The sequence below is a fragment of the Peromyscus leucopus genome, chromosome X (assembly GCF_004664715.2).
Source record: "Peromyscus leucopus breed LL Stock chromosome X, UCI_PerLeu_2.1, whole genome shotgun sequence".
Taxonomy (NCBI): Eukaryota; Metazoa; Chordata; class Mammalia; order Rodentia; family Cricetidae; genus Peromyscus; species Peromyscus leucopus.
The window spans coordinates 97,491,901-97,512,049 of NC_051083.1; the positions used below are offsets into that span (position 1 = coordinate 97,491,901).

Genomic DNA, 20,149 nt, shown 5'->3' on the forward strand with positions numbered 1-20,149 from the left:
ACATTGCAGAAAGGGGAAAAAAAAGAATGAAGGAGAGGGGGGCTCTGAAATGTGTTCCCGAGACTTTAGTATGTCATCTTGATGGGGGCCTGTGGTTTTTGAAAGGTGTTTCTTTGCTATGGCCACAGAGAATGAATGCAAACAAACTGAGCTGTGTTGGGACAAGGACTAGAAAAAAACCCAGATCTCCTGTCCCGTTGCATCACATTTTGCAAGCTTTACAAATTCCTTGTTGTTTCCTTGTGAATCTTCCTACTGCTCTGTGCTAAAGTCCAATAAATCAGTCAACAGCTAAAGAGATTCATGAGAGAAAACATGTGTTTACCTAAAAAGTAAATACAGAAAAACACTCCTAAACCAAATAGTACAGTGGGGATTTGGAGCAAATTATCAGTCTTTTATCACTAAGAATCCATGAAACCATTAGATATGGATGACTGCTCATGCTCTGGTCTGGTTTTTATCATCTTGTTCCTTCGAGATCAACAAAAAACTTCAATATCCTATAATAAGCCAAGGCTGTACACATCAGACCGCCCACTTCCTTACAGTGGGACTGATACGCTAACTTCACAGGGTTCATAGGATTCACAAATCCTAGAGCTTAGTCTTGTAAAAAGTACAGAAACCCCTTTACTGCAATTCTAGTTTATCAGTTATCTTCCTTCTTAACTATGAATTGCACATCCAAGCTGTAGCTAAGTCCTGTGTTCATGGGAACACTTCCTTCCATATCTGTTACAAAGTTATTACAAAGTATAAGTGCCTTTGAAGAAGTACAGACCCCGTGACTGGACAGGACAAAAATATACTTCCAGGTTGAGTGTCGCAAAGGAAACACATCCCTTGGTTTCTTGAGGGATATCGTAACCATAACTGTTTCCTGTGCAGCACTACAACCATGGCTGGGTGCAGTGGAGCTGGATGCAGTCTTCTTTCCTGCGGCAGTGGGGTAAGATGGGGGTTATATTCTTCTTGGCTTTTCTAGGATTCAGAGAGCAGCCTGAAACTGCAGACTTGTGGAGGTAAAAGCAGATAAAAATTATGGGAGTTCAGGGCTAGAAGAAGTGTGGAACTGAATTTATTTTTACTGAAAAGTGATTGCAAGTTAGTCAAAGCCCAAGCAGACTTGAATTAAGGAAAGTTCTCAAACTTGGGAACTCAAAGTACTTAAGCCTAATTAAGGTCTATTTAGCCTACTTAAGAATAAAGTCAAACTGTACTTAAGGTGTAGATATCACAGTTTGAAGTTTAGTTGCCTAGTTTATTTCTAAATGGGTTCTAAAATATAGTTAAGATTTTAAAAGGTCATAGGGTGAAGCTGGAATGTCAGCGTAATTAAAATATATTTAAATATTATTAATCTGTAGTCAAGATATATATTTAGTTAAAAACTCTTTAGCCAGGTGTGGTTTCACATACTTCTGCAATTCCAGCCCCTGGGAGGCTGACAGGGTAAGACTGCTGGAGTCCCATCTAGGATACATAGCAAGAACAGGCCAGCCAGGGCTATATAGCAAGATCCTATCTCAAAAACAAAGAAGTTCTCAAGTGTTAGTTCAGTGGTAAATTATCTGCCTAACATATACAAGACTCCGAGTTCCATCTCCAGTACCGCAAAGAGGGGCGGGGGACACATGCCTTTAATCTCAGCGCTTGGGGCAGGGGCAGGGACAGGCAGATCTGTGTTTGAGTCTTGTTTAAGTAGTGAATTCTAGTCTAGAAAGGGCTACATAATGAACCCCTTTCCCAAATGGACAAACAAAAATAAAACAAAAAACCTGAGCAGGGGCAGTGGCATGTGCCTTCAATCTGAGCATGCAGGAGGCAGAGACAGGCAGTTTTTTTTTTTTTTTTTGTGAGTTTTTGAGCCTGGTCTAGTCCAGCCAGGGCTACATAGTGGAATTCTGACACCCCCCGCAAAAATAACAACAACAAAAATAACAAAAGATGGCCTTTGACTTTAATCTCAGTACTGAGGAGGCTGAGGGAGAGGCAGAAGCAGAACGGGTAGATCTGAATTTGCGCCTGATCTACACAGTGAGCTCTTGTTCAGCCCAGGCTACATACTAAAACCCTGTCTCAAAAAGCAAGTAAAGCCTGAAAAAAGTCAATTTTATAGTTTAGGTTTTAAGATTGGTTTAGAGCTATTCAGTGCCAATACTAGGGAAGTCTTAGCCAGTGCCTGTTAACTGTCCAGGTAAGTCTTGCTAGAGTCTTAATGTGATAAATCTCTGACTGTCATGTAGTTAAATATCAGCAAGTCCATAAACATAGTCATAGCTTAGTTAAGAATTGGCTAAGACCCAAGTTGATTAAGATATAATAGAGTCTAGTTAAGGTGTAGCTAGGGATATTGTTGATACCACTACCATATTTTTGATAGTATTTGTTTTATATTTTTAAGTGTGTGTGTGTGTGTGTGTGTGTGTGTGTGTGTATGTGTGTGTGTGTGTGTGTGTAGGCATGTGCACATGTATGCAGAGGCCAGAAAATGCCATTGTATCTCTTGCAGCTAAAGTTACAGGCAGTTGTGAGCCATCTGATGTGGATTCTAGGAACCCAAATTGGGTCCTCTCTAAGAGCACAAAAGAATCTTAGGCTCAAGCTGTCACTCCAGCCACTGACTTTATTATATCCTAGTAAAGCTTGGGCATTCTTTGCAGACCTTAACTAGTCTTAAGGCTTAATAGAGCTCTGGATAGACCTAAACTAGACTTATGTATTACCTTGACATTAAATGGACTCTAATACTCTAATTCTAGGTCCAGGTCATGCCTAGAATTCAATCAGACTTGATTACATCTTAACCAAGCTTAGGCTTTTGTAAGTATTAACAAAGCTTATCATTGCTGTTAGTAAGATTCCTGTTAAGCACTAGTCAGGGCTTATGCCTAATTCAGGCTGGTCAGAGCCCAGCTAAACTCTAGCTAATATCTAAGTCGATTTTAGCTTCATTCAGACTCTAGCTGAGCTCTCATCAGGGTCCAATCCTGGTTCCACTCAAAGTACAGCCGAATCCTTGCAATGTCACAAGCATGGTTAAACTCTAATTAGACTCTAAGACTATGTTGGGTCTAGTAAGAGCCTCATTGCTTCTAGCCATGCTGGAAGTATAGCTAAATTCAAATGAGTCCATGAAAATCCTAGTTAGGGCCTAAGATTAATTAAGTCTGAGGGACAGAGTACTTAACCCCTAGCAATGATATAAACATTGTTTAGTTCTATTAGATATGGCTAAGAGTCAGCAAAGGCCTCAGACTATATATAATAAAATCTCATTGAAGTCTAGGCAGGGCCTAAGCCTATGTAAGTATTGTTGATCAGAGCCAAAAGAATGTCTAGCTAAGGTTATAGATCACAGTTAAGCCCTGGTCTGGGTCTAAGCCTTATTTAGGTATAGAGAGAGACTGGTTAAACTCTATGCAGAAAATAAGCTTGGTTCAGGTTTATGAATATCTTAGTTAAGACATAGCTTGGGCTTCAGCCTCATTCAGATATAATTAAGTCTAACTTTGGTCTTGGCAGAGACTAAGACTAGTTAAGGGTTGGTTAGAGCACGTTTAGGACCTAGCTGTTGTAAAAGTTTCATTTGGTCCTAGTTGGAGCCTAGTTCAGATCTTCCCAGGATCTAATCCTGTTTTAGATTCTGTTAAAACACAAGTGGTTCAGGTTTAGTTAGAATGGACATAAGCTCTTTTGAGTATATAAGGCTAATTAGGTTTAGCAAGAGCTGAGACAAACCCTCTCCCAGGGAGTAAACCTATCAAGTGTTATTCATAGTATAATTAAAGAGTTGCAAATTTATAAATGTTCAAGTGTCAATTAGAGGCCTCCTTTAGAACCTAGCTGATATTTCAGCCTAGTGTAAACATAATTCAATGCCAGTTATAACAAAAGCAGGACCTAAACTCTCTTTAGTATAAGTCAGAGCCAAGATAAGCCCTCACCAAAGCCTAAGCCTAGTTAATTTCTAGGTTGAACCAAATTATGTCCTATGAAAGTCATAGAAATCACATAGTATTATTGAACTTACTTTAGACTTAACCACGGTGTAGGTGTAGCTAAGTCTAGTTAATTCCTCAGTGTAGTTAAATGTTAGATTTTACTTAACATTTTACTTAAAGCCTAGCTAATGACTGAGCTCAGGTTAAGTCTGGTCAGAGCCCAGTTAAGGCCCACTGAGAGACCAAACGGGGATCAGGCCTAGTCACCTCAGTTAAGAACTAGGCAGAACATTTGCTTACTTAAGTACTGGTTAGCTTGGCTAAAATCTTGTCAATGCCACTAAGGCACATTTGAGACCCTAAATATCCTTGCAACATAGTCATGGTATAATTAGCAGGGCCCCAGCACAGTTGAAATCTGTCAAAGCCCTATTAGGGTGTAGTCAAAGCCTTGTTCTAGTTAAAAGCAAACTAGTTTGGTTTAAGACTCAAATTATTTAAGTATTAAAATTTATTTGTCAACTTTTAGTGTAGTTGAATCTTGGGTAGCTCCAAACAAATGTCTAGTTTAGTTCCAGCTCAGGAACTTGCTGAAGAATTATTTATGGCCTACATTTAGTTTATGTATAGTCAAATCCTAGTAGTGCTTGCATAATTGGAGACTGGTTAAAGACCAAATCTTAAGTTTTAAACAGAAACTATTTATGGCAGGGCCCACACCCATTCCTATCATGAAGACATAGTCAGAACACAGTTAAGTCCTATACAAATCTTTTTTTAAGGTACACCCAAAGCTTAAGATTACTTCAAGATTATCCATCTTGATAAAGGTCTCTCTGAGTTATGGTTAAATTGTAACATTATTCCTGACCAACTAAAACCTCAACAGTCCAGTTAAAGCCTAGCCAGGGCCAAAACCCGGTTACTACCTCCGAAGGGACTGAAGCTAAAGTCTAGTCAGAATCTCAGTTTAAATGAAGCCTTGTCACAGTCTTGCTAGAATATAGAGAGAATCTAAAACTATTTCAAGAGCTAGTTAAGTAAGTTAAGGCCTACTCAGGCCCCTGAGGGTCTAGTCAGTGCCAAAGTCCAGTAAAAGCATCGTAGGTTCTGTTAAGGTCTGGTCAGGCTCAGCTGAAGCTTAATCAGCATTCAGTTTTGTTCTAATCAGAACCTAAGACATTTAAAGCCCTGGCCAGCCCTATTAAAGTTTGACTAGGATGTAAACATAGTTTAGACCTATTCAAAACCCACTTTAATCCCACCCAGGTCTAAATCTCAGTTGAGATCTTGTGAAAACCTTCTTAGTCCCCAGCTGGGCTATAAATCTAGAGAAGGTGTTGCGGGACTCTCTCTGGAATAAGCACTCCGACACCAATGGGAGTGGAAGAGAGGAGCTGTCTTCACCGGTGAACTGAAGTCAGGATAGTTCCAGAACGGCTTCCGTGCCAGGTCTGTTTGCATTCTTATTTTATTTTCTAAAGCCACAAGATGGGGAGAGCAAGCAGTTGCTATTTTACAGAAGCTGACGTGGCGGTCAGCCTCTTGTTTTTGAGAGCAAATTTTCAAGCTGACAGGTGTAAGCTGTTGTGGCCAGGTTGTTAAGGGCGACAACTCATTGTTTCAGCTATTTCTTCAGGTCATTCTGTTCTAGGTAGCAAGTGAAATCATGCTTGCAAATAAGCAGTACAAATAGTGCTTTAAGTAAATCCAATAATTGGTCTTTTCTGCCTTATTCTACTTCATTTCCGGCTCCGCGGCTTCATAAAGCCTTATGAATCTATCTTGAAGAAATGGGTTGGTACTCCTGATGTATTATTTGTAGTTTTTTTTTTTTAATTTTGCTCTGTTTTTTTGTTTTCGCTTTCATTCTAGTTCTGATGAACCTGGCTGGAAAGGGTGTTCAAGATGCATGGTACTAATAGACATTCTAGCATTATTCTTATAAGAGGCCCTTTTAGCGGAGCCAGCCAGGGTCACCATGTTAAAAACCACGGTCCTCATTTAAAACCATGCATATGCCTCCCTTTTCAGCGGTAATCAAATCTAATCCTCTACAGTGTTGGAGGGTCATTGCTGTCAGCAAATCTATCCGATTTTGAACAGTGACTATGCTTTTCTGAACAATAGGTAAATCTTCTTTGGTCCGAGTAGAAAGCTGGCTATGTTGCACTTGATGGATGCCTATTGCAGCAGCACCGGGGGTCACGGACCTTGTCAGAGCCATTCCCAGCAGGACAGATAGAAGTACAGGAGGAGTTTTCTTACTGTTTGAATCTAAGGGATGTAAGCATTGCTGAACCTTGCTTCCTGGGAACACATCTATGTCAGGGGCCAAGAATAGCTGCCTGCAACTGTCTTATGCAGAGAAGATGTAAATATTCTAGGAGTCAAAAAGTGTGTACAATCAGGAGCTTCTGCTCTGTTAACTAGTCTGGTACAGCCATTTGTTTGTTTGTTTGTTTGTTTGTTTGTTTTTCGAGATAGGGTTTCTCTGTGTAGCCCTGGCTTCTCTGGAACTCTCTCTGCAGACCAGGCTGGCCTTCAACTCACAGAGATTCACCTGGCTCTGCCTTCTGAGTGCTGGAATTAAAGGCGTGTGCCACCACTGCCCAAGCCCTTTTCATTTTCCACAGATTGGGCTTCTCCTACGACTCGAACAGGCTGTCCCGTTAAAACATGTCCCATTTGTGTTGTTAGTCGGACTTTGGTAAGTCATTCCTATTTCAGTATAGGCAGCCTGTCCTGCACACAATCATACACAGCAGTCCTGACCTAGAGACAGGTCTGTTAGGCAGAGTAGCTCATGGCTGGCATTTACTATAGCCAGCATTTCGAGAAGGGGTGTATTGGGACAGAATTAGCTGGCTTTGTCCTGTTTACAGATCGGTTCAAAGGCCATGTGGGAGCCCAGGGGCTTAGAATCTGAACTCTGTTAACCTGTACCATCACAATGACTGGTGTAATAACCAACCATAGAGTCCTTACGGAGTTCTTATTCCTATGTCAGACCAACCCATTCTGAGGTCATGGCTTCTCCACACAAAGGGCTTTTCTATAGTCAATTTCTGTATTATTCCTCCCAGGTTGCCCCCCTCAAGGCCCTTTACAGCTTTAACTACTTATTCCTCTATGGGAGTTCCTTTCCAGGCCTAGTGAAGTTAAGGGGTAGCTAAGCCAAGCCAAGGTAAGTCCTAATAGAACCCAGTTAGCCTAGTCATAGGTTATGCCTGGTTAACATCTATTCATAGTATTCTTAACATCTTGCCATGATACGACCCAGAGAAAGACAGCCTATTTAGAATCTAATTTCAGATACAGAATGTTTGAGCCTGCATAGTGGTTTCTTTTTCTTTTTCTTTTGTTTTGTTTTATTTTATTTTGTTTTATTTGCCAAGAGCTAATCTTAGTTAAATTCTAATTAGAGGCTAGTTAAGGTCTAGCAAGAGTCCAAGAATAGTAAAGGCCTACTCAGGGACAAGGTAAGGTAAAACTAGGACCTATTAAGGCCAATTACATCCTATCCACAGTCTCAGTCACGTTAAGGTCTAGGGAAGACTAAAGTGTTGAAATTATTCCAGATTGCTCAAGACTTTCTTCATTAAATGACAAGAATCTCGAGTCCTGTAAAAGCTTTAATCCCTGGAAAACCAGATTGAGTTTGTTTTTATTTTTGCCTTGAACTTCCTAACTTACAAAAGATCTCTCAAAAATTATCTCACTTGATGGTGTCCTCACCATCTTCAGTATATAGAAGACAAAACACAGGTTTACAGAAACTTAGTTCTTTCCTCAATGAATGTCAGAGAGAAAACGTTTAAGTCTATATCTGAACTGAGATCACACACTTGCACGTTTTACCTAAATTGTTAGGCTGTCTCCCCACAATTAAAGATTGTCTAAATTAAAAAGATCGTAATTGCCCAAAGTGTTATCATCATATTTATTTCTGATAAGGACTGAGAGTCATGGTAAACTTAAGTAAACTGTTAAGGAGACATTGAGGTTTGGACCTAAGTCTCTCTGTCTACAGTGTCCGTATTCCTTAAAAACAATGTCTCCTTTCTCCACCCTTCCTTCTTCCCCAGTGTCAAATACTTCTGTCCATGCCTGTGGGACTGAGGTAGTCATGCATTCATGGCTCAATGATGTTTCTATCTCTGTATTATTAGAAGTCTATCGAGCATTCATCAGTTTGTGTTTATATTGACACTTTTAACCTCAGTGTGAGGTTTATATATGGAACTTCGCTGTTTCACAATGGACATCAGAACTGACATGGCAGTAGACTGAACTTTCAGCCATTTGATTTACTGTGGCTTGGGAAGGGACACAGAAGACAAATCTGGCCTAGTTCAGTAATTCTTGGGACAGTTACTGTATACCTCCCTGTATAGTAATGTTCTGGGACTCAAGAAAGAGATCCTGGCCTTCTTCTATGGATTTAGCTGCCAGAAGGTACTAAAGACTTGGCTTGCCTTTTCCTGGCTGTGCCATTTCTGTCACCTCCTGTGAGCTTACCAGGGGTGACAGGCATTTCTATTAAAAAGTCTGTACATAAATATAGCTGTATCTGCCACTATGTTATCCTGAGGACAAAATAGTTGCCACCCCTGCAGAATGCAGCAGCTTCTGGATTCGATGCCAATGGTAGCAGTATGCCAAGCATGAAGTATCCTGTTCTCCCCCTGCCAAGTAAATACCAGTTTCCCCTTTAGTGATGCATTTCAAAGGACAGTTTCCACTCTTCTTGTGTGGCAGTGGCAATGGGAAAAGCTTTCAACATGAGCAATTAGTGGCACAGTGGAAGAGGCCGTTGGGATTTACTTTAGGTCACAGTTACTTAGTTGTACTATAATTTTCTTATTTGTGTTATTATGTTCCTGTAGAGAACTGTTTGATGTAATGTATCATGCAAGAGGAAGGCAGAGTGGTTTGAAAGAAACAATTGACTCATTCCACTGAATAGCCTGGATACTCAAATCATATTTTCTTTCTTGGAAAGAGTGACAATGGGAATTCTAGTCTCTGATATTCACTTGGCAGTTCTCCGTATAGGGTCTATAGATGATTTTATGGTTTGATTCCCAGATATTAGTGGAATACATTATTAGATTTTGAAACATTAGGTAATGGCATACTCAAGGTATGTAATCTATCCTAACAAGGAATTTGGAGGACTTTTCCTCAAGGATTAGGGACTTTGCAGTATATTATTGGAAGCTGTGGAAAGAGCAGCAAATCAGGTTCTAGTTTATAGCACTTTCCAGCCATGCACCATGGACCATTTGGCTTGTGGGGATTTTGATTTTCATAAATACATAGTGGAGATATAGCCCATGCTCCCCTATCCACCTCACAGTAATTGGAAGATCCAATGAGATGTGATGTGAAAGAAGTTTGGGTTTCCACTCCCTCAGTTGTGCAATAAGAATCTTTGTCAGATAGGACTCTTGTAGGTTTTGTGAATGTGCTTGAGGATACGGTTTCCAGAAGGAAGAAACCGTAAAACCCTGGCATGAGCTACTGAGTGGAGTTAGGGAATCATAGTTCAAAGCCACTAAAACGAGAAAGGCGCATTCTTTGGCAGGCGGTGTAAGCACAGTTTCAGGCATAGAGGAGGACTGTATTATCTCTGATCATTCCTGTTGGGTGTGTCCCCTCTTGGTCAACTGGCATTTGCAGAAAGAGAAAGAAGGCCAGAACTCCAGGGCTCAGTCTTGCACTTGAAGCTCGGAACAAACCCCAGACTAGGATGGTAAGAGGTATTGTGTTTCTTCCTCTTGTTACTTAAATGGGCCACTAGTACCAGCCAGGATGCCCCACACATTACTTCCTGGATCCTGGAATTCCCCTAGCACAACTATACAGCTAGCATTTATAAAGCACTTAATAAACTGGGTACCATTTTAAACTCATTCATGAAATAACTCATACAATTTTCCTGCTATCCCTTTTCTACAGGTAAGGAAATTAAGGCAAAAGTAGCTTAGAAATGTTATTAGTAAAGTTAGAATGAAAATATAAGTCTGTTTGTTACAATATACAACCCTCTTAGTCACTACCATCATTTTGGTGTTTCTCCTAAAGAGACTATTTTTTCCCATCAACCCCGCCCTCCCCCCCAACTTTTCTTTTTCCTCTCAGAAATCTGAGGGGAAAATTAGGAACAGAACCTTTTTTTCCTATCACCCTCAGTTATGTTTTTCCTTCCCCCCATTTTCAGCTTTTCTTCTGCACTTGCTACTCTTTCTGGAAGTGTTAACATCTTTTTCTGGGCTCTCTGGGAGACTCTTATAGCAGCTAAGCTTCAGGGACAAGCCTGTTTATGTCCCCCCAAGCCAAGATAGGGTGGCTGACCCCATGGTTGGATAGCATTCTGAAAAACTGTGTGCCTAAGAAAATAACTAAGAGGCATTTTCAAAATATCATTCCCCAGCGCTGATGAAGTTGTTTTTCTGAAGGGTAAGCGAGAGTCGAAGACCATCTCTTCAGCAATGAACAAATCAGAAAGAGGAGGAGAGAAAGTCAGAAGAACTTGCTTTAAATTGACTATAAGGGCATTCTACTCTCCCTTGTCTTGGTTTGTTTTGAATTTTTCATGTATTTTTCAAGAAGGGGCCATGTCTAGCTCTTCAGCTGTACACTTCTTTCCCTTTTTCTTAATAAATTAAAGATGGTCCATGGATGTTTCAAATAGCAGGCAAATGCCTTATTGTGTGTAATTTTTGAAAAGGCAACAATTTATAACTTTAAAAAATAAGTGTCAGTGGTGCAGGACCGCAACGGGATGTCCAGGAAGAGCCCCAGTGAGGTCCAAGCTTTGATAGTGTAGCAGAGCCCAGGGGCCTCACCCCAGACCAATGATTCTTTGTTATGAATGCCTCCTTGTAAAAATGTATGGATAAAGGGATTTACCGAGTGACTCACTGTGTCACACTGCAGCTTCCAAGACAAGAATTTCCGCTTCTTCCTCCTCCCTTTTCTCTTATATTTTAACCTGATTTTTTTTGGGGGGTGGGGGATGGGTGGGATCGGGAGGCATGATGTGAAAGACAAAAAGTAAAAAAATAGGTGTAAGGGTAAGTCTTGTTAATTTTCATTGTATCTCCCTAGAGATTCTCCTACTATATAAAAATGATGGGATAGTCCTTTTCGATGTTTCCCTGGAGGTGGAGAGGGCAAAGAGAAGTTATATATGTCTAGAAGTGGTTTTTAAAAAAATAATTTCTTATTCATTCTTTGAGAATTTCATACAATGTATTTTGAACCTATTTACCCTCTTGACTGCCCCCACTTACCACATTCAAAAGCCTCTCCTCCTTTCCCATCCAACTTTGAGACTATTTATTTACTCTCCTTCTTTCCCTACTGAGTGCAGTTTGTGTTGCACAAAACCTTTAGATAAAAGTCCCAGCAGAGAGGGCGACGACGGTGGCAGTGGCGGCGGCGGTGGCGGCGGTGGTGGGGTGTGTGTGTGTGTGTGTGTGTGTGTGTGTGTAATCCTAGCACCAGCTGAGGAACCATTAACACACATGTTGTTTGTTTAAACATTTAAATTAAATGCTTGTATCCAAATGGCACTGCAGCACTACAGAAGGGAGCACAATAAAAAAAAAAATCCTCTTTGTGAATACGGAACTGGCACCTGTACTCACCAAAGGCACATTTAATCACTCCCATATAACTACCTCTGTTCCCTTTGGATATGAAGCAATTCACCTTGCCTGATGCAGGGAAGCTTATCGACTATAAACACGGGCCCAGTGGCTTTGGATTCCTTTGCTCCCTTTCTGTCCCACTGTTAGATACTTATTGCCAGATTTCCAGTTGGAAGCAGTGCCAAATAACAGGCTAAGACTTTCAGTTAGAAGAAAGTGATGGGTTTTTGTTAGTCATGTTGACAAAACGTGAGACAGATGCAAAGAGTCAAGCTATCAGTTAGATAACATCACCTGTAATCTAGCTCTCTCAGCTGCTTATGAGAGGCAGATTATGTCACATTCCATCAATTAAAAACTGTCTGGCAATCAGGACCTCTTGCCTTTGCATTGACATGAAGTAGAGATCTACACTAGGCAAAGGGAGCCCTCCCTGAATGTTTACACTTCATTTCCTTAGCGTTAATGACAGGCTGGTCAAACAATGCTGATGACACTCATCATTGTCCTAAATTTCATCTAAATGGGATGATGGGATGTATAATACACTTTCATACTTCTGGTTTCTGTTGACATTCTTTTACATGTATTCTAGTAGATGTTCACACTCTGTAATTTGGATATGTACATACTAGTAAAACTACAGCTTCATGAGATCGAGATAGACTTGGCTTTAGTAGATACTGTCCAGTATTTTCCAAAGTAGTTGTTCGAGCCAGTACTTTCACCTGCAATGTATGTGCGTTCCAGTGGATCCATTGTTCTGTTTCTTATTATATCTGTTTCGTATATCTGTCCTTTCCGATATACCTGTTCTGGTGGGGTTTGATATATCTCAGTGTGGACTGGATTTGCATTTCTCTGATGAGTAATAGTGATAAATGCCTATTTGTGTACTTGTAGGTCGTATAGATAGCCTCTTCTCTGGAATAGTAGTTAATTTCTTTTGTCTTTTTTTGACATTTGCATTGTCTTGTTCTTATTGATTTATAGGAGTTTAAAATATATGCATAGAGTGGGTAGGTATAAACCTTCTATTGGGAATACTTTCTGAATATTTTCCTATTCTATTATTGATCTTTTTACTCTCAAGGTATCTTTTGATAGATAAAAGCTCCTATTTTAATGAAAATAAGAATTAACTAATTTTGGGAATATGTGGTAAATCTTTGCTTTTCTAAGATCATGAAGGTTTTCTCTTATGGTTTGAGCTACATATTTGCTTTATCTTTCAGGTTTAAGTCTACTATCCATTTCATATTAGTTTTTAGTATTTGATGTATGATCACCATCATGGTTCCATTGGTTTGTCTGTCTGCATATCAGTACTATGTCTGTAGCCATAAATTTAGCCTTGATATTTTAAATTTTTTATTTATGTTAACATGTAATACACATATTCATGGTATATGGCATAGTATTTCTGTAATTGCATACAATATGCACTAATAGAATCAGGGTAATTAACATGTCTTCCTTTAAGATTGGCATCTTTGAGTTCCTATCTTCTAGTTACTACGAAAATATATGGTTTGTTATTGTGAACCTACTGTGTCACAGAAATCCAGAACATAGTCCTCCTATTTAACTTCATTTTGGTACCCATTATAAAACTTCCCTTTATCCTCCTTCCATGTGGCCCTTCTAAGTTTCTAGTAGTCAGTATTCTTCACTCACATTGACAAATTTTAGCTTCCACATATGAGAGAGAATGTGCAATGTTTGCCTTCCTATGCTTTAGGTTTGATATCTGGTAGTATACATCTTTTAGTCTTGTTCCGTATGAGTTCCAGTTCTTTATATATGTTAATATGTAATTTTGCTCAAAGTGGCCTTCATAAGTAGTATTGAGCTTATTAATTCATTGGCCTCTTCTATGTCCCTCTAACCTCAAAATCTAGGTGTCTTTTTGAGGAGGAGACCAGCGGTGTGTTTGTGGCAATACCCATCCCTGTTGTGAGAACTTCCTGCCTCCGGGTCAGCCTGGACCTCAACCAATTTCAGGTAAGAAAAACTGGCCCTGCATACCTCAAGTTTCCATTCCACTCTGTTAATCTCCTACAGTTTCTAACAGCTATGCTGGCATTTCTCATTCTCTGGTAGAGTCCTTCTACCTTTGGACTAGCTTTATTGTCAACTTGTGCCCAGAATTAGCAAATGCCACAGAAAATGCATGCTACCATCAGATCACATTAGGAAGGTCTCTTTGCATTTTGCTCTATTTACACCCCTTTCTGATATCCTTAAACCTACTGATTTTGTAATTTATCTCCTTTTTCTTTTCTCTGTGTGTATGAATTATATTTTTTTTGGTTGTTGCAGGATCATCTGCAGCCTATTTGAAAGCAGAGCTCCAGAAGTCATTTTCTAGGCACAGCTGTAACCCTTTTGTTCATCTTGGCTCTATTACAGGTGAGTAGCTTTAGATAAATGCAGCACATCAGAGGAGGGGGAGCAAATTGACACATCTCTGAACCTCCATGAAACAATTGATAATGGCATAGACCCCATAGAAGACTGATCCACTTCTCTCCACCAGTTTGTGTTAGACACAATCAATTAACAATTTAGCCAGTTTCTAGGGATATCAAGTGTAAGGAACATTCTCAGTTCTATTCCTATTTAGGAAAATGAGATGTCAGCTCTGGACCCATAAAATTTGACATAGGTATTTGGAAGTTAGTTCTAGGCTGACTTCTATTCTGCACCATATGGCTGGTCATAAGTAAAATAGTTAATACCTATGATTCTCAATGTTCCCACTCATAACTTCATATAGTTATTTTATTGTAAATATTAAACACTAGAATGTAAAGTTGATTTCTTGCTGCTTTATATGTAATAGGCCTTCCTTCCACAAATTTGAGAATTTATTACAATATTAGGAGCTTGCCATCTCATCTACTATGTACTTTTTAGGCAGGGGATTGATTATGTTTGGTTACTTTGGGAGGGGTGACATACAGTGAAAAGCACACTAGTGATCAATGGGATTCAGCAGTTTCATATGCTTAAATAACCTAAAACTCTAGAATGTAACTATTAACACTACCCTAGAGAGTTCACTTACGATTCTCTTAATTACTTCTCATTTCTCTTATTTTTTTAACCATAGATTTTCTAGAATTGTATTTGAATAGTATACCATATATATTCTTTTATGTCTAATTTTTTCACTAAGTATACTATTTTTATATTAATACATGTCTCTGTTAGTAGAACACTTATTTTATATTTATGGTTAGTATCCTACTGTGTCAATAAAGTTTAGCAATTAACACAATCCTCAAATATCATCAATTTTGTAGAACCACTGGCCTCATGCTATAATTGGTCACCATCATAATCAAATTAACATCCTGATTTCTCATCTAAATCAATGAAGTAACCATTGTCAGCTCAACAGGATTCATTATCATCAAGAGACCATTTGCCATAGCTTTTTAGTAGTATTTTATCTATTGAGAAGTCCACTGAGATGTGGAATCAGTGTCAGTTCCTCTAATAGTTGGTAGACTTATTGATTGTGTAGCCTAATTAATAAGAAAAAATGAAGAGCTTTTACAATTTATTGCACAGTAACATCTGTCCCCAGGATGCAGGACAATTGGAAACTTTAATGAATTAATAACTAAAAACACCAGATATAAATGGCAATGAGGCAAAGATGCTAATATAAATAGTTAAAAACTGAGTGATGGTGTATCTTTTCTCAATGGAGATGTTTAGGAGAGATATGCAAAGTACCTATGCTGATTTTATTCTGAAATCCCTGAGCAAAAATATCATGAGACATACAAAGAATAGTTTTTCAAAAAGGAAAAACAGTAGCTAGAGATCTTGTAGCTATAATCTGCAGTATGGATAAAAGGTCAAGGATGCTGATCTTTGTATTTGTCTTTTTCCATTATTAGATCTGATTTGCTGTGTTGTCTTGGATGTGACAATTTGGTGGTGATTATCATAGTAATTGACTACTAGTACGGACATTTTGTGAGAGGTTAAGCAACTAGACTCATTCCATACTTGATCACCATTATAATCACACCAACTACCTCATTTCTCCTCAAAGCCAACAGAAGGACCATTAATCTGCTCCACAAGATCCACTGTTATCAAGAACTCATTTGCTTTTAGTAATATTTTATATCTTGAGAAGAGGATTAAGCCATGGAGTCTGTGTCAATCCCTTCACTAGTTACTGGCCTTATTGATTGCGTAGCCCAGTTAATAAGAATAGCGGAGGAGCTGTTGCATTTTATCTCACAGGAACAAGCTGCTTTTGCACAACAGAATGGTATGATGGAGGAGGCAGCAGCACTTGTGCCTCCTCCTGAGGAAGAGTCCTTGCCGGATCTTGCTAATCTTTCCGATTTAGAATCAATACTTTCAGTGAAAGGAGACGAAGACCTAATCCTTGATATGGATGAAGCTATGATAGATGTGAATGACATCTATGAGGAGATACTCCCTGCAATAAAGGATGATACAGAAAGTGAGTAAGAGTCAGCATGTGGAGATCATCATTTTTCTATTTCAAATACGTTCTATTTTTCTAGGCTTTAGCAATAAGTGCTTTCTTCTAGTTCTGCATAGTTTCATTATTAAAAACACATAGAATAGGTAAGCCTTGATTTCTTCTTGGCAAAACCATTTTTTTCTAAGTTTTAATTCAAAGGATGACTTTAGTTATGTAGTTCTTCCTTTCCTTGTACTATTAGGATTCTTCATAAGATCAAATAATAGCAAAGAAAAGAATCTCCCTAAGAATAGAATGAAGAACTGATGAACTCTGCCACATACAAACACCCAATGTCACTATTCTGGCATAGATGGAAATTCTAAGGGTTGTATTCTCCAGCAGGGTATTACAGTGAATATTTTCACATGGACAGTACAATGTTGAGACATTGCATATTAAAGAGAGAGATTTCTATGGCAGAGTAAGGCAAATAATTCTGAAAGTGCCACATCTACCAGACAATAAAATTATAGAATGGTTTTCCAGATTTACTGGGGACAAACCTTTGAGAATTCTGGGGCCAAGATATGCCAATGAAAGACTGCTTCCACAAATGCTGATGCATACTGAAACTCTTTGCAATATTGTTCTCTGATGGAAACTGAAGCTTGTACCAGAAATGAAAGAAAGAAGTTCTAGAATGGCAAGACAAGGCCCAACAAAGACTTCGTCAACAGAAAGTCAAACTCTTATGTCATGACCTGGAGGTTATGGTCCACAAGGGGAAGTGGACAGTGCATATCTTCTTGTGTATAACTGAGTTTAAGACAGATAGAAAGCTTATTGTAGTAGGATGGCTACAACATTAACCTAGCAATATTTGTTATTAAGAGGTAAAATATGCAAGATGTAGACTTGTATTGAGACACAGTAATCTTCTATGTGTCAGAAGGGTAAAACACAATAGTTTTAGCACCCTCATGCTGAAACAGAAAGCAGATATGCAAGAAATTCACTGATTATACTAACCTATGCCATACAATCCTTTTACTTCCATGGACATACAGTATGGGCTTCTTACCAATTTATGTAGAGTCCTAAAGCATGTCATAGTTAAAAAGATTAATAGGGCATTTAGTACAGATGATTTCAGAGCTAACTAACATGACAGATGCATGGCAAGCATACAAGTAGAATAAATGAAAATTATGTTAAAATGCAGTTACCAGGGTTAGTTACATATTATAGTAGGCAGTATACTCTAAGCCTATTGCTACAATACCTTTTTTAAATAAAAAAATTGAATCTTATTTTCCCAATATAAAACAGATTCTAGGTATGCAAGTACAGCCAAAGAGGCAAATAGGTGATGCACTGAAAAATTAACCTAGACAGTTTGGAGAAAGGATGAAGAAATAGTGTAATTTTCTATGCCAGGAGGAAATGTTAATGAATAATTCTAATAATTAGTGAAACAGTTAGGATTCTTTTCACATTTAATAAAATATTTACAAATAATGATAAAAAGAATTGTAGGAAAGTTAGAAAACATAATCTACTAGGCTAGGCTAGGGACAACTAGGGGAAATATATATTGCCATCAAGAAAATTTCAACTGTAGGATATGGGGTATAATTTTCTGTCAAAATAAAACTCAAATCATAAATAACTGAACAAACTCCAGAAACATCCAGAGAGAGGCCATCAGTCTACTATAAATTTTATTTAGTGAGTAATTTACCTGACAAAGAGCAAACTTGTTGCTCTATAAACGTCGTAGACACATGAAAGGGTAGATAACAATCCAAGTAGAACCCTAGAGTATGGACTAACAATTCGCAATTGATTAATAAAGCACCAATTAACTCAAGCAGGCCATAACAAGAGAAACCTGTAAGGCTACTCTAGACTTTGCAGTAAGACAAAGCCTTATACAAGACTGAACAATAATAAATGGACAGTGTGATTCTTAGATGTCAGAACAAGAAGATGCTGCAAGCTCGTAATATGTGGATCTGTTTAGCCCCTTGTTTACCTGCAACACCTGGGAAGATGGAAATATAATGGCACCTAAGAACTAAATACATATTTCAGTATTTGCCTTGATCGTATAATCATATACATTTAGGAACCATTAAGATGCAACTCTATTTCAAGAAATGGACTGTTGTATCAAGTATGTTTGCTATATGGGACAGTATTAGAAATAGAATTAGAGGTGATAAAGAGCAGGCTTTAGCAGAAAAAGTATTTAAGAACAAGATCCAGTGGGGAAGGTATTTTCCATAGAGAAAACATTTTAAATTGCTGGAGTTACACAGTTGTTTGAGATGGGGTTACTTCCTGAGGTTTTAGTTTATCTGTGCCTTATGAAAATTAGCCAACCCTAAGGTAGTGCTAGAAGTAGCTAGATAGTAGGTGATATAGATTAAGTAGATAGTTACATTAAAAGGAGAAATACTAATAATATGCTTATTGGATGCCTCCTATTGAGATGTTGAATCTCCTTCATGAGAGTGGAGTGAGTGGCTGGTCCATTATCCAAGTAGCTGTGTTTTGGATCTTTTTGAAGTTAATGCCCAAACCAGATTTTGTATGGCATAGAGAAATAGAAAGGGATCAAGGCTATATATTTTGAGACAAATTTAAAGGTGTTAAAATCAAGAGAGATAGGCTGGTAGATGGCACTGAAGTAGACGGTACAAATCTCAATGCTTTAGCTAAAGTAGGAAAGCTGCTGAAACTATATACCGCATCCTTATATGTAATGATTTTTTTCAAGTTCTTATGTTATAATTGCTTATGATCTTTATTGACTACTTTTCCAAACTGCTTGCTTTGAACTAATAAACTTTGATTTACAAACCAAAGAACTTGTAGTCTCCTTAAATTACTTAGTAGTAAATTTCTAGGCTACCAAACTGCCATAAAAGGACTTTGTTAAACAGAAGGTCATGGAATATAATCAATGAGAATGTTGTACCAAGAGCCTGACTGTCTACTTCTGACTTGTCAGATGATCTCTAAGAAGTGAATGAACATGGTGCTTCATCATTTGTAAAATGAGGATTACACTTTTTCTGCTTACTTTTAATGATAAAAAGGAACAAATGAAAAATAGTTTTTAAAGTGTTTGATGTAACCGACAGTGGACTAGAATACATGAAATTGTGACATTTCATAAGTCATTCCATACCAACAAATGTCAATATGAAAATACCTGGAGATTTAATTGACATGAAAGGACAATGCAACAGTTTGCACCTGTTACTAAGAGTCAAATGTTTCCTCATTCTACTATTTTATGTAAAAAATTATAATTTGGAATTGGCTTTTGTTTAATTCTTTGAAGCACAGTTTTTCACCAAATTAAATTCTTTTGAAGAGCCTATTTGAATCCTAGTAGGAATAATTATGAGAAAAAGCTACAGTGAAAAAGCCCTTTAGGGAATAATGAATTATCTTCCACTTTATGCTAAGATTTTGTTCCTGAGGGCAATACTGTACTGGTTTCTTTTCTCTTTGCTGTTTCAAAATACATGGCAGAAACATCTTAAGGGATAAAAGGTTTCTATTGGCTCATGGCTCATGGTTTCAGAGGGTTGCAGTTAACCATAATAAGGAAGGCATGATGATAGGAGCAGCTCTGTTTATGGTGTTGGGTGCTCAAATTCCTGAGGACCAAGAAGCAGTGACATGACCACGAAAAGTGGTAAGTAGAACCTCCTAAGGCCTGCTCCTAGTAACCTACTACCCAAGCCCTATTGCCTAAAGGCTCTACAATACTTCAAATAATGTCATGAGCTGGGGACAAAGCACTCAAAACATGATCCTGTCGGGGGAATATATCACCTTTAAGTCATAACATTCTGTCTCTGTCTCCCATAGTCTCATGGCCATTTGATAATGCAAAAATGCATCAACTCCAAGAGTACTCTTAGTTTTAACAATGTTCAAAACATCAAGTTCAGAATCTGCTCTCATATACAAGATAGTCTTCTAACTATGGTCCAATATCAAATAAAATTTAAAAAGTACAGAAGTCCATACTTAAACACAAAGTCACCGAATGATCATTT

At 38.3% G+C, this 20,149-nt stretch overlaps 2 protein-coding genes across 3 annotated transcripts in view; one reads left to right on the forward strand and one right to left on the reverse strand.

Moving 5' to 3' along the window:
* Trpc5 (transient receptor potential cation channel subfamily C member 5) overlaps positions 1-20,149 on the reverse strand; it is a 261,694-nt gene that overhangs the window by 70,931 nt on the left and 170,614 nt on the right. The gene's annotated exons all lie outside the window — the stretch shown is intronic.
* Trpc5os (TRPC5 opposite strand) lies at positions 2,512-19,420 on the forward strand. The gene is made up of 4 exons (XM_028876929.2): positions 2,512-5,399; positions 13,510-13,612; positions 13,931-14,020; positions 15,523-19,420. Exon 4 carries the CDS (start codon positions 15,779-15,781, stop codon positions 16,109-16,111), a length of 333 nt encoding a protein of 110 aa, XP_028732762.1. The 5' UTR covers positions 2,512-5,399; positions 13,510-13,612; positions 13,931-14,020; positions 15,523-15,778; the 3' UTR covers positions 16,112-19,420.